Below are 13,823 nucleotides of genomic sequence, written 5' to 3'. Positions count from 1 at the left end.
CAACTCTACAACAGATTTATTCATCGGATCACCAGCAGTGATGGTGATACATGGCTGCTGTAAATTCTTTATATACAACTCGTCTAAACATCAACCCAACAATGTTAGATCTGTAAATTTGCTTTCGCAAATGTTTTGTTCTTCCCTCGCCGGGATTCGAACCCATGCTACTGATCATGAGATATCGTGACACCAAATTGCCTGCACTGTAACCAGTGTGCTAGACCACACGATCGCGACCACCTGGGCTTCATATATATATATAAAATTAAGTAAAAAATGTTTGATACTGATCTTTATACATAAACTTTATATACATATATTTACAAAATAAATTTTCATAGATGAAACAATAAATGTATGTGATAATTATCATTCCTGTTGATTTACAATAACATGTATGCTAAATTGACCCATATAGTTTTTTTTTTCCATGTCTTAATTAGTTTTCTCTATTTGTCTTTGGTACATGTATATGGTCAAGATGAATGTCCCAAATACAAAATAAATTAAAGGCAAGGTTTATTTTTTCTCTAATCATGCTAATGATAACTCATACTTTACACATCAAGTTTTCTTGAGTTAAAATTAAGTTTAAAAAGAATTACCCCAAGCATATTTGCCACACAAAAAATGACAAATTTATCTTTGATAATCTCTGTCCCTGTTAGAAAAGAAAAAAATAATATGCTGAACTCCTTATCATTATTTTTGCACCAATTGCAATTCCAATAATGAAAATTCCTATTGTACTAGAACATTTTGTAGAATAAGTAGTACAAGGAATATACTTTTTGATGACTTGAATCATGTTTTTATATAATACATTTCTTTCACAGTACTGTTTGTACTTTACAATATCTATACCCTTCATTTTTTTTGCTAACGTGTCCTTTACATAACTGTTACAGTTTTCCGGAAATATCAACTTACAATATTAAATCCATTAATATAACCCGTTTGGTGTGGATTAACATAAAAATAATTTATTATAAATATTGCACTATGATTTAGCAAATCTTCTCATCATTTTTACTTGTCTCGCCTCAACAATTAGAACAAAACCATTTTCATTTTGGTTTATTCACAAGTCCAACACAGTTAAAATGAAGCCATTCTACAACACAGAGATCAATGTCACATCCTATCGTTTCCCCGTAAGAAACTTGATTACACAGACAGTATGTAGGTTCATCAGGGCCAATAGGGGGAAGTTGGTGTATATTCTTTCTTTGCCTTCTTCTTCTTTTTCCTTTTTGGTCTTATATCCATTTCATCCTGATAAAGAATCTGAAGGAATAAGCATACATGTATAAATTTATGTGTGTTTAAATATATATTTTTTTAAATAGGTGAAAGTATATTAGGATTGTGAAGGTACACTGAAGAAAAGTTAGACTATCAACCTAACACATGTTTAATTTTACATTCATATCATTTTCATTGATCTATACAATTTAACATCAATTAATTTTAAAATTTTCTTCGTAATATATTTTAAAATACACAATGAAATATAAAATCACATTTAAGTCTAAAATGACCAAATCACGATAATAATGCATACAATAATTTCTGAATTTAAATTTAAATATTGAATTGTCCCTTTGATATGTATATCTAGATACCAATGATGAAATATTTTTTTATATGAAAACAGGATTGAGAAAAATATAAAGATGCTCTTTTACAGGTAATCTAATTTGATATAAAGTGACATTGCTACAGAAGTATGTTCTATACATATTAGTCCTTTACTTAGTATTATCATGGACGGGTCCACTAAGGGGGATTACCCCTAAGCAACAAAGTTGAATAGAATATAATTATACTTCTTAAACTAAGTTTAGTGTTTGACAAATATGTTTGAAGAGGTAACTAATACAAACAATTTATACCTAACTCTTTATTTCCTGTGTCATACAATCAAGTAAAGTTGACATTCCAAGGAAGGTTCTGACAAGTTCGTATCTTCCCTCGGTAGACAGCATATTAACTGGATTGCTGTACTTTATTGTAGCATCACAATTCTTCATGTTCCCTTCACTAAGGTTATTACAATATTCTTGACTTGTTGCCAGGGATACAAATGTGATCTGCAAATATACAAGATACACTTGATCAGATTGTACAGATTTCATCTGTCATTTGTTATGTGCACTTTGTACTGATTATCAGTTTTCCAACTATTAATACTACTGTCTTAAATAGATTCAAAAGAACATGCTGAATTGTGAAATATATCAGGTCGAATATATAAACAGAAAAAAAATAAAATACTACTGTTTGAAACTCATACACGAAAGAGAACCCAGACATAAAAGCTTGTCAACTCAACAAAGGCTCTAAGGTGTCTGTATTGCTCACTATGCAAACAAATTGGCACCAAATGCATCAATCCTGTAAACATGGTAAAAGAATTCCAGTCTATGCAACAATTCATTCCTGCAAAACTTTCATAAAAAATGATCTAGCAGTTTGGTTTCCACCAACAAAAGGAACTATAGTAGGGACTTCTAATATAAAAAAAAAAGAAGATGTGGTATGATTGCCAATGAGACAACTCTCCACAATAGACCAAAATGACACAGAACATTAACAACTATAGGTCACTGTACGGCCTTCAACAATGAGCAAAGCCCACACTGCACAGTCAGCTTTAAAAGCGTCGAAATGACAATGTAAATCAATTCAAACGAGAAAACTAAGCATCATTCTCAGTTTTGTACATAAATATGCATATAGTTGCTGCTGGATGTTTAGTCACTAAGGCACTTATAAATTCATGTATTCAACTTATAGTACATTTGTATAACAATTCTAATTCATAATTTTTGATAGTCCTTGGTTTCTTTTGTTATTATACATGTTATTTCCTACAGTTAAAATTTATAAAATGGTTGATGTTTTTAGGGTATTATTTTGCTTGCTGGGAAAAGTTTACTAAATGTCCATGAAACTGATTCATCTCAGCTCACATGTAACAAATGTCTACAAACTGGGCACGTGCTCAGAGAATGCCCAAATGAGTGGGTATGTACAACATGCAACAACCCAGGACATAAGAAAGCTGAATGTCCAAATTTCGAGACCGTTATTGCCCACGCTCAAGAACATCCAGTCAACGTCAATAATGCTAGCATGCATGAATCTGAAGATTCAACAAGTGAAAATGAAAATACATCTGAACTTAGAACAAATACTGAAAAGATGGGAACCACCAACCAGTCTCCGTCTTTTATGCAAAATTTCAATGTGACAAGCGCAAGTTTCAGCTATAATGCTTCAAATAAAAAGGATGCAGCTCTCATTATGAACGAACCTGAACACCAAGGCATTTCAGCATCCAAACATAACAATGAAATTAAAAAGGCAAAAGCTAAAAAAAAGTCTGGCAAAAAAACCGGTACACAACAACCTAATAAAGACAACGAGGACAATCCTAATCAATCAACATTGTTCTTTCACTTCCAAGGAAACAACAATGTTGGAACCCCTGATGGACGCAAAGACAAACGCGCAGCAACAACACCAACTGACCAAATTCACGAACGAACATCAAATATTCAGAAACCAAAGGGACCCTAACTATCATCCGGCTCAACTAAATGTATATAAATTTTATAAGCATTAAATAGTAAAATTATATACCTATTTCCATGAACATTTGTATATATTTACTTTTTTTCTGTGTTTTTATTTATAGTGTAAAATACAAACAAAAAAAAGAACTCTTTGTAATAATAGATTGTATGTGTCCAACTGATGTTATGGTAAACATAAACAATGTTCTCATTTTATGTTTTTTCATGACTTTTATTTATTATGTTAAAAAAAAAAAAAAAAAAAAAATACGATATAATTTAGATTATATGTGTTTGAATAATGATATCGAAAATGAAAACTACTTATCCTCTATACATATTGTATATTGTATTTGTGTTGATAAGAGTAGTACATGTATATTAACCAATCAAAAAGAGAAATATGACACAAAACTAGATCATATGTTCTCAATTGATGATCATGATGATGTAGAAATAGAAAACAGTGTAATATGTAATTTATCTTATATGTATGTTTATTCACAAAATACCAACAAAAACATATGTCTGAAAGAAACAGATAATTTTAAAACAAGCATTAAACCAACAAAAAGAAAAAACTTTTATTCACTAGTTAACAAAATGAAACGATCACTAGTTCTACTATCCACGTCATTAGACTGCATTTGTTTAATTCGGTTCATCACCAAAATGCTTTTATTACACGTAAGCACTGATTGTACAAACAAATCTTCTATTTTCTGCAATTCAAACAAGAATAATCGGAAAATATACCAACCACTTCATATTCCTACGAAATTGCAAATATGGTACGCAACTATATGTAGTATATCACCATATACCGCATCACACACAGGAAGTACGAAACGAATTGCACTCATATATTTTTGCACCATACTATCAAGACACACATATTCCACAACCAGCTATGCTAATCATTTTGACGCAGTATATTCACTTGAAGTACAGATCCATATCTTATTAAAACACATGATACACACATGTACAGCAGCGTTAAGTGAACATTTAAAAATCTCCAAAGAATTCTACACAAAAAGATATCATTTCCAGGTTCAAATGTATGGAAAATTTAAGACGTCATCAAAAACTGTTGAGAATATATTTCATTTGATCACAGTTATAATGTTGTTGAGCACTCGAACACTCCTTATTGAACAATTCAAATATCTGAAAATAGAAAAAGTAATTTCTGAAAATCAAGCTCCTATATACATTTACATACAGGCACAAGTACAAAACTGTATTATTGTAAAAAACACATATTATAATGATACATATATATTATATATACTCATGCATTACTACTATTATACGTTTAGTCATAGTTGTATTGTATACAACAAATTAAAACAGTTTGTTATGATGTATATCTCTGTAGTAATCTTTGCTAATACATGTATAGTTCATTATTTAGATGAGTAATAATTTAAATATTTGCTCCTTGAACTGCCAAGGGCTAGGGAAAAAAGAAAAGCGAGACAGACTATATATTTGGTGTGAAAATCAAAAATGTGACATCTTGTTTATTCAAGAGTCCCATTTCACCGATAAAAACATAAATGTAATAAATAGTGAAACTAAATGTAAGATATACCATAGCTTTGGCAATTCCCTATCCAGAGGTGTTTCAATTTTAATTAAAGAAAACATAAATCACAAAATAATAAATGAAATAAAAGATGAGGGCAGGTTTATTCTAATTAATGTAGAACTTGATAATAACATCTTCACTTTAGTTAATGTTTATGCACCAAATATACAAAGAAATAGAAATTCTTTCTTCAAAAAAATAAACAACTTAATTGAAAATAATAGATTAGGCATTTTAATACTTGGAGGGGATATAAATGAAAGTCTGACTGAAAACGACAGAAAAAGTACAAGTACACAAAAATTTAATAAACCTGTAAATAGTTTGAAACAATTAATAAAAAAACATAAGTTAGTTGATATATGGAGAGAAATTAACCCAAACAAAAGACAGTTCACCTGGAGAAGGAAAAATAACTTTAACATAGCAAGCAGAATAGATTATTTTCTTATTAGCTCTGATATAAGACCACATATTACAGCAGCAGATATTAGACCCGCTGCTATTTCTTACACTGATCATCAGGCAATTTCATTAAAGCTAAGACACAAAGCACACAGTAGAGGCCGAGGTTTCTTTAAAATTAATAACAGTATATTGAATGACACAAAATATCAAAATCTCATTAATAACTTAATTCAAACTTATAAACAAAAAATACTTACTACGGCTGTAGATCCTCGAGTTAAGTGGGACGTTTTTAAAGCTGAAGTAAGAGACATAACCATTAAATACTGTAGGCAAAAACAAGCTGAAAATAAAAATGAAATAATTAAATTAGAACTGTCATTAAAAATATTGAACGAAAATGCAGAAAACTTACAGGATAATAATGTTCAAAATAGAATAAACAATGCTGAGAAAAAACTAGAGAACCTTTACATAAATGAAGCAAAGGGAGCTCAGGTTAGATCATGTGTAAAATGGACAGAAGAAGGAGAAAAAAACACAAAATTTTTTATAGGCCTTGAAAAATCCAGACAAACTCATAAAAATATTTCTGCACTTACGAATGAAAAAGGAGAAATTATAACAGATTCATCTGAAATTTTAAAGTTAGAAAAAAACTTCTATGAAAATTTATATAAAAGTACAAATCCTAATGAAAATGAAATAAAAAAATATATAACAGAAACAAAAGTAGATAAAACTCTTTCTCATGAGGAAACTCAAAATCTAGAAGGGGAGCTTACCATAAAAGAATGTACAGAAGCTATTAAATCTATGAAATTAAATAAATCACCGGGCATCGACGGGATCAGTGTAGAATTTTATCAAACCTTCTGGACAAATTTAAAAGAAATTGTTGTTAAAGTTTTTAACACATGCTATCAAAAGGAAGAAATGAGCACACTACAAAAAATAGGAGTAGTCTCTTTATTATATAAAAAGGGAAACCCACTTCTTTTAGACAACTATAGACCAATTACTTTACTCAATGTTGATACAAAGCTTATGGCATATTCTTTAGCACAACGTCTTAAACCAATACTAACTAAAATCATCCATAGTGACCAAAATGGTTACATAAAAAATAGATATATAGGTTTCAACATTCGTCAAATTCAAGACATAATAGACCATGCAGAATACTTTAATATTGAAGGAGCATTGCTCTTCATAGATTTTTCCAAGGCCTTTGACTCATTGGAATGGCCATTTATGTATGAAGCACTCAAGAAATTCGGCCTTCCAAATCCTTTTATCAAATGGGTTAAAACTCTGTACAAAGACATAACGGGTTGTATGTTAAACAATGGGTGGGTCTCATCACCATATAACATTAAACGCGGTATTAGACAAGGCTGCCCGTTAAGTTCCCTGATTTTTGTTATTGCTGTAGAAATTTTGTCCTGCAGAATAAGACAAGACAACAACATCAAAGGTTTTCAAATTAAGCTAGATACTAAAACACACAGTTTAAAGATTTCTCAATTAGCTGACGACACAACACTTTTTCTAAAATCAAAAGATGAAGTACGTCACACTCTTAATATTATTGAAATCTTTGGAACGCTATCAGGTTTAAAATTAAATAGATCAAAAACTGAGGGCATTTGGTTAGGAAAATTAAAACATTGTAAAGATAAGTTTGAAAATATAACATGGAATAAAGGACCAATAAAAAGTCTAGGAGTTTATTTTGGAACAGATCGAGCTGAATGTGATAAGCTGAATACTGAAAAAATAATACAGAAATGTGACAAATTAATAAGTAATTGGAAAAAAAGAAATCTTACAATGATAGGTAAAATAACAGTTGTAAAATCTCTTCTTATACCTAACCTTACATATTTAGCTTCAGTCACAAACCTACCACATGAATTTATTCAACAGTTTAAAACTATTATCTACAATTTTATATGGGATGGTAAACGAGAAAAGGTCAAACGAACCACCCTTAGCAAAAATACTACTGAGGGAGGGCTTAAAATGACAGATATAGACAATTATATAACTGCACTACAAATAGCATGGATAAAAAGACTTACTGCAGATGATTTTGCTAACTGGAAAGTAATTCCGACATTTTACTTTAATAAATTTGGTGCTAATTTCATGCTACTTTACATGAATCTAGACAACATTTACTCAATACAAAACCTACATAAAACTTTCCAAAATTCTACTTAGAAATTGTAAAGTCTTGGTTCAAAGTACAAAATTTAAATAATACCAAACTCAATATGAATTTTAAAAACATTAGACAACAAATCTTATGGGGAAACAAACTGATAAAATTTCAAGGAAAGTGTTTAGTTTTTATAAATTGGATAAAAGAAGGTATTATATACGTTAACGATATAATAGACCAAAATGGTAATATCTCTCAAGAAATAATATCTAATAAAATATCCTCAAAATCCAATTTAATGTTTGAAATTTCAAAACTTAATTATGCCTTACCAAATGAATGGCTCAAGGTACTTAAATCAGAAAAATCAATAAAATCAAAAGTAAAAAATAAACTTAACCTTTGCATCAATACAAAAGAAAAAAATAAGATAATAATTTTACAAGTAATGGAAACAAAACAGATATACACACACATTAATAGTGGAAATGAAGACACGCCTCCAGGTTTCTTTAAATGGAAACGTGTCCTAAATTTAGATTCGTTAATTCCAATTAAATCAATGCTTAACTTTATATTTACTTATTTAAAAGATAACAGATTAAAAATATTTAAATGGAAATTGCTGCATCATATCCTTCCTTGCAAACAATTGCTTTTTCAATGGAAGATAAAAGAAGACAGTAAATGCGACTTATGTAATGTAACAGAAGATTATAAACATTTTTTCCTAGAATGTCGTTACTTTAAAACTTTTTGGGAAAAGATCAAAATACTATTAAATAAAGTTAAAATAGGTCATCATATCCTAAACTACAGAAACCTCATTATAGGATATAAAATCGGTGATATCAATTATTATGATATAAATCTGTTGGTGACACTCATTACATTTTCTATCCACAAGTGCACTCACAGTTCAAATTATAAAACTACAAATTTTGATGTGTATGCCCTGTTCAAAAAAGATTTTTTGAACTACTTAAATATTTCGACACTTTCAGGTGGTAAACATGGTAAAATTTTGAAAGAAATAAGCTTATACATATAATTATTATTCTCGCATATATGCTATATGCTAATTTATTCAGCAATACATGTGTCTCTATATTAGTTAATCTTAAAACCACGTGTTGTAGACTTCGTCATGATCATGATCAGTGATAAAGATTAAACCCCTACTATTCTGACGCATCCTTCATTTAATATATCACATACTCATAAATAAATATACTTATATAATGTACTTCAATTCGTAACCAAGTATGTTCACCTACATAATTAATATACAACAAACTGCTTCGACTGTTAATTTGCCTCCATCGTGTAATCCTTGATCAATAGGTCATGACCAGGTCAACTAGCATATATACAGAGTCAAAGCGGTTCACGAATGTATTTTTTTCCGGAAAATAATTTCTGTAGTAATCTGTTTAATCTGTATACACAATATTGTAACATGTAAATCTAACCATTTATTATTATTATTAATAATTTACTGAACAATCTCCCTGTTTGTTCAGTAAAACTAACGCTTCAGGGATGCCCTGTCAAATGCTGTAGACATGGTATTAATTATAACAGCAATAGTGCAATAAATCAGATTTTAGATAAAAAAAAAAAAAAAAAAAACTAAATGTCCATGCAGTTGAAATGAAGTGTGAGCAAATGCTCACAAAGCATACCCCCAAAAAAATTTAATAAACAAAAGTCAGAAAACAAGAAATACACGGGTTACATGCTATAGTAAGTACAGTTTTAGGGACAAGCTTCAATCTGGGACCAATTATGGGGCCTCCCACCTTTCATTGATTGATTGATTGTTGGTTACTTAAAGTCCACCTTTCATTGAAGACACATCAGTGGCATTGGGATTTTATTTTGGTCAAGTTTGGGTTGTCTATTTGACATTTGTTTATAATAAGAATCCCTACCATTGTGCCCTGTACTATGATTCCATATTTTCCATTGTTGGTTACTTAACGTCCACCTTTCATTGAAGACACATCAGTGGCATTGGGATTTTATTTTGGTCAAGGTCCGGTTGTCTATCTGACATTTGTTTATAATAAGAATCCCTACCATTGTCCCCTGTACTATGATTCCATATATTCCATTAGGACCAAATACAGATGAAGGAATAACTGCTAACATATCTCCAGCATGCTGACCTTTTAGTCCAGAATCAATAACTGATGTCTTCCTTTCACAATTTCTGGACTGCCTTTCCAGATTTGATGGTCTGGTGTAGTCTTTCTTTACCTTTCAAATATATGAATATAGCATACTGTAAATCTAGAAATTATTGTGTGCATTTATTATTGCGATTTTGTCAATTTAGACTTAAATGCAACTTTAATTTTTACGATGTTGAGAAAAATCCTTTTTAATTCATACAAAATATTTGAAAATGCGAGTTTAAATTATTGCATTTACAAATCTGTTGCATTTTTCAAAATAATAAAAACCTCGCAATAATTTCTGAATTTACAGTATTCATCCTAAATGCCAGAAATAAATAAATCGTCACAACTAAATCCATCATGATATACATTGTAGTACAGTATCTAACACTATGTAGTTAAGAAATTACATGGCAGAGAAGTGTTAGATAAATCTTACTTTTAATTTGAACAATGTTGAAGTAAATTATTAAAGAATAACAAAATATAACTTAATTTTATTTATTTCTCTATTCAAGCATAAAATAGAATAGAGACCTGAACGAACAAAGTCACAGAGCTCCAGATAAGAATCGATCTATTGAGTAAATTTCATCTGTGATTATCATTTCTATTAGGAGCGTAATCCATGCATTATTCTTCACAAATTTAGTTGAAACTTATTGAATTTATGACATCTATGAAAAGGTGTACATTTCCCATTGGCATTGTTTTCAGGATCATTTGAGTTTTCAACCTATGTTTGGGGTTTTTAAAAGCAAGCATTTTTGGATCAATTGGGTTTTCAGTTAGTTCAATTGAGTAATTACCCAAAAACCTAGCTTATCTTTTGTCTTACATCATATGCTACTTACAAAGTACTCATGATCAATGATTTTTGGACCTGTCCCAAGTAAAGAGCCTCAGGCCTTTGTTCGTCTTGTATGATTTTTAATTTTAGTTTCTTTTGTATATTTTGGATTTTAGTATGACGACCATTATCACTGAACTAGTACAGATAGGACATGCCGCTGGAATCAGTCATCTTTTCAAGCTTGAAAATATGTGAATAGGTCAGGAAAACTATCAGAAATATCTAATAAGGTCAATTAAGTTCACATTACTTTTGTATTTTTTTTTTCTTTGTAAACCTGGCTTTTTATTGACCAATTTGGTATTCAACTTTTACATTACAAACCACATGAAACCCAAACAATATGGGAAAAGGTAACATATTTACCTACGCAATATATGATTTATTTTTTAAATCTCAATTATGTGAAAAGAGTGTAAGCAAGCAACAGAACCCCAGCAGCACCCCTATCAATTAAGTATTGAAGTGGACCCACTGAGGCTAAGGCACACCTCAGGTTGCAGGATTTTCTTGCTGTGTTAAAGATCCATTGCTGGCCTTTGGCTGTTGTCTATTCTTTGGTCAGGTTGATGTCTTTGACACATTCACCATTTCCATTCTCAATTTTACATGTATCTGCACAACAGATTAAGTCAGAAGTCAGATTAACCTGGTACTGTATAGCGGGCTATTTTTGCAGTTGCAAATTTTCATGATTTTCATTTTATAAGGTACCTATGTATACAAAATATTTTGGTGTTTTTTTATTTTGGGGGATTCAAAACTTTAATTATTCCTCAATTTTACATGTATCTGCACAACAGATTAAGTCAGAAGTCAGATTAACATGGTACTGTATAGGAGGTTATTTTCGCAGATGCAAATTTTCATGATTTTCATTTAATTAGGTATACAAAATATTTTGGCGGATTCAAAACTTTTATTATTATCTTTGCATGTGCACTTTAAAATTGGCGAAATATATTTTGGTTATTTTGTTCTATCCGTGATAATAAGCGAAAATTACACCTCGCAAAAATAACCCACTATACTGTATCATATGCTACATAATTTACCTCTACAACAGCAATAACTTTCTTGTCTACTTCTTCTCCATTTCTAACAAAGCTACACACAACAGCATCAGGTGTTGAAGTTACTGTCCTGTCCCCAATTGTCAGATGATACGCAGGCAGATTTGGAACATTTCTTTATAATGAAAATGTAGATACAATGTATATATAGTCTTTCAATTAAGAATAATATTATCGGATGTCCCAAGTCAGGAGCCTGTACTTCAGTTGTTGTTGTTGTTTGTTGATGGGTTATATATATATTTGTTTTTTGTTCATTTTTTTGTACATAAATAAGGCTATTAGTTTTTTCATTTGAATTGTTTTACATTTGTCATTTAAGGGTCTTTTATAGCAGACTATGCATTTTGGGCTTTGATCATTGTTGAAGGCTGTATGTACAATGACCTGTAGTTGTTCATCAAATTTCATTCTGCAGTTTAAAAGGAGTAGTAGATACAAAGGTCAGACAAACGGACAGAAAAATACCATGAATACTATATACATGTATATTTAAAAGCAAGTGTACACGTATAATTAAACCACTGGCACCAAAATCCATCCAAATAGGGTTTTTTAGTATGTTGATATCATTACTGCAGTAATAAAAGAATATAAATAAACATGTACATTGTATATACTTACAAGACAGTAACACCAAATATTCTCAAAAAGGACACAAATAATTCTTGATACATAGCCTCAGTCAGGTTATCAGAATTCTGCCTATGTGTATGCTCTGACACCATAAATAAAAGTTGACTGCAAAATTGCTGTAATCTTGGATATATGCTTCATAAAAACAAAAAAAAAGAATGTGCTAATTAATACACTGTAATTTTGTATCTGCAAATTCAAACTGCCAGACAGCAAATGTTTATTTTGTACATGTGTATAAGTTATTAACAATTTATAATTTGATTAATGAATGGAAATAGGGAATAGTGTACATGTATGTCAAATTAAGAGCCAGAAACGCCACCAAAAACAGGAAATAAAGACCACCTACAAAATTATTTGAAATTGTTTTTACATATAACATGTATAACGGGTGTAAAAAATACACATGGTTTACTTGTAATGTATTCATTATTTACATATCAATCTAATGACATCAGACATCCTCAGTAATGCACAACTGTTGAAACTGTTGAAACTGTTTTTGGACTGCTACCTTTATGACCTTAACACTTACTTTTGGCAGATATTTCTCATGTCCTTCAATTTGTCTTTTTCTATTTTTTTTCTATTTATATTGTATTCAAACAGCCACCTAACAAAACATGAGTCCTGAAATGGTTTTTTGAACTCTTCAGCCAACTGCCATGCTTTGGAAATTGTTATATCACTAAGTACACTGCAGTCTACATCAAATGCATCGTTAAGTGCAAATGCATAGCAGTCGTGCTTTGATCTGTGCCTTTCGTCTGTGTTCACCTTTAACATGTAATCTCTTATTTTTATATGGTTTTTCAAGAAAGAGTCAACATATCCCGTATTGAAAACATCAATGGGAGATGGGCTTGGCATGTCATTAATTTGTAGAATATTGTAAATAGTTTCTTCCATCCAGTCTCTTGTATCCTTTGGAATATGGCCGATGGGACTTGTGTTTGATGAAGTCTGAGACGAACGTGGAGAAGAATTGTTGCCCGCTGATTGTCCTACAAGTGTTTCCTCTGAATCAGAGTCAGAATGTCTCCTTTTTCTCTTATTTATTGGATCAGTTGTGCTCGAAGGGTTTTGCTTTGACGCCATGTCAGTGGAGTATTTAAGGAAGGGGAGGGAAATCAATGTGTTGTTCTGTGATTACTTCTTCTTCTTCTTGTCTCCGTATGAGCCTCCTTTATAAGGAGCACCACCATGAGTTGTGGCGTGTAAAGGAGGACTTTTGGAGCCTGTATCGGTACAAAATAATGTGAGCATTGCCTACCAAATTCACCAGCCAGGCCGTGACGGGTCTAATTACCAGAAAATTAACC

At 30.8% G+C, this 13,823-nt stretch overlaps 1 protein-coding gene and 1 long non-coding RNA gene across 3 annotated transcripts; both read right to left on the bottom strand.

The window, feature by feature from the left end:
* Positions 1-295: 295 nt before the first annotated feature.
* On the bottom strand, positions 296-13,651 carry LOC139484671 (uncharacterized). Of its 2 annotated transcripts, none has more exons than XM_071268528.1 (6): positions 13,037-13,651; positions 12,487-12,633; positions 11,845-11,977; positions 9,836-10,015; positions 1,904-2,096; positions 296-1,278 (listed from the first exon to the last, which is right to left on the bottom strand). In XM_071268528.1, the coding sequence occupies exons 1-6, from the start codon at positions 13,597-13,599 to the stop codon at positions 1,274-1,276; spliced, it is 1,221 nt and encodes a 406-aa protein (XP_071124629.1). In that variant the 5' UTR covers positions 13,600-13,651; the 3' UTR covers positions 296-1,273. The 2 variants fall into 2 exon arrangements, with proteins under 2 accessions (XP_071124629.1, XP_071124628.1); XM_071268527.1 differs by having other exon boundaries at positions 1,899-2,096; positions 13,037-13,649.
* On the bottom strand, positions 4,064-9,177 carry LOC139484672 (uncharacterized). The gene is made up of 3 exons (XR_011655136.1): positions 9,031-9,177; positions 5,844-5,929; positions 4,064-4,754 (listed from the first exon to the last, which is right to left on the bottom strand). It is a non-coding gene; the product is annotated as an uncharacterized lncRNA (long non-coding RNA).
* Positions 13,652-13,823: the final 172 nt, after the last annotated feature.

This window comes from Mytilus edulis, chromosome 8, assembly GCF_963676685.1.
Source record: "Mytilus edulis chromosome 8, xbMytEdul2.2, whole genome shotgun sequence".
In the NCBI taxonomy this organism is placed as follows: domain Eukaryota; kingdom Metazoa; phylum Mollusca; class Bivalvia; order Mytilida; family Mytilidae; genus Mytilus; species Mytilus edulis.
Note: the sequence above shows the minus strand (reverse complement) of the source record. Positions and strands in the feature narration are given on the sequence as shown.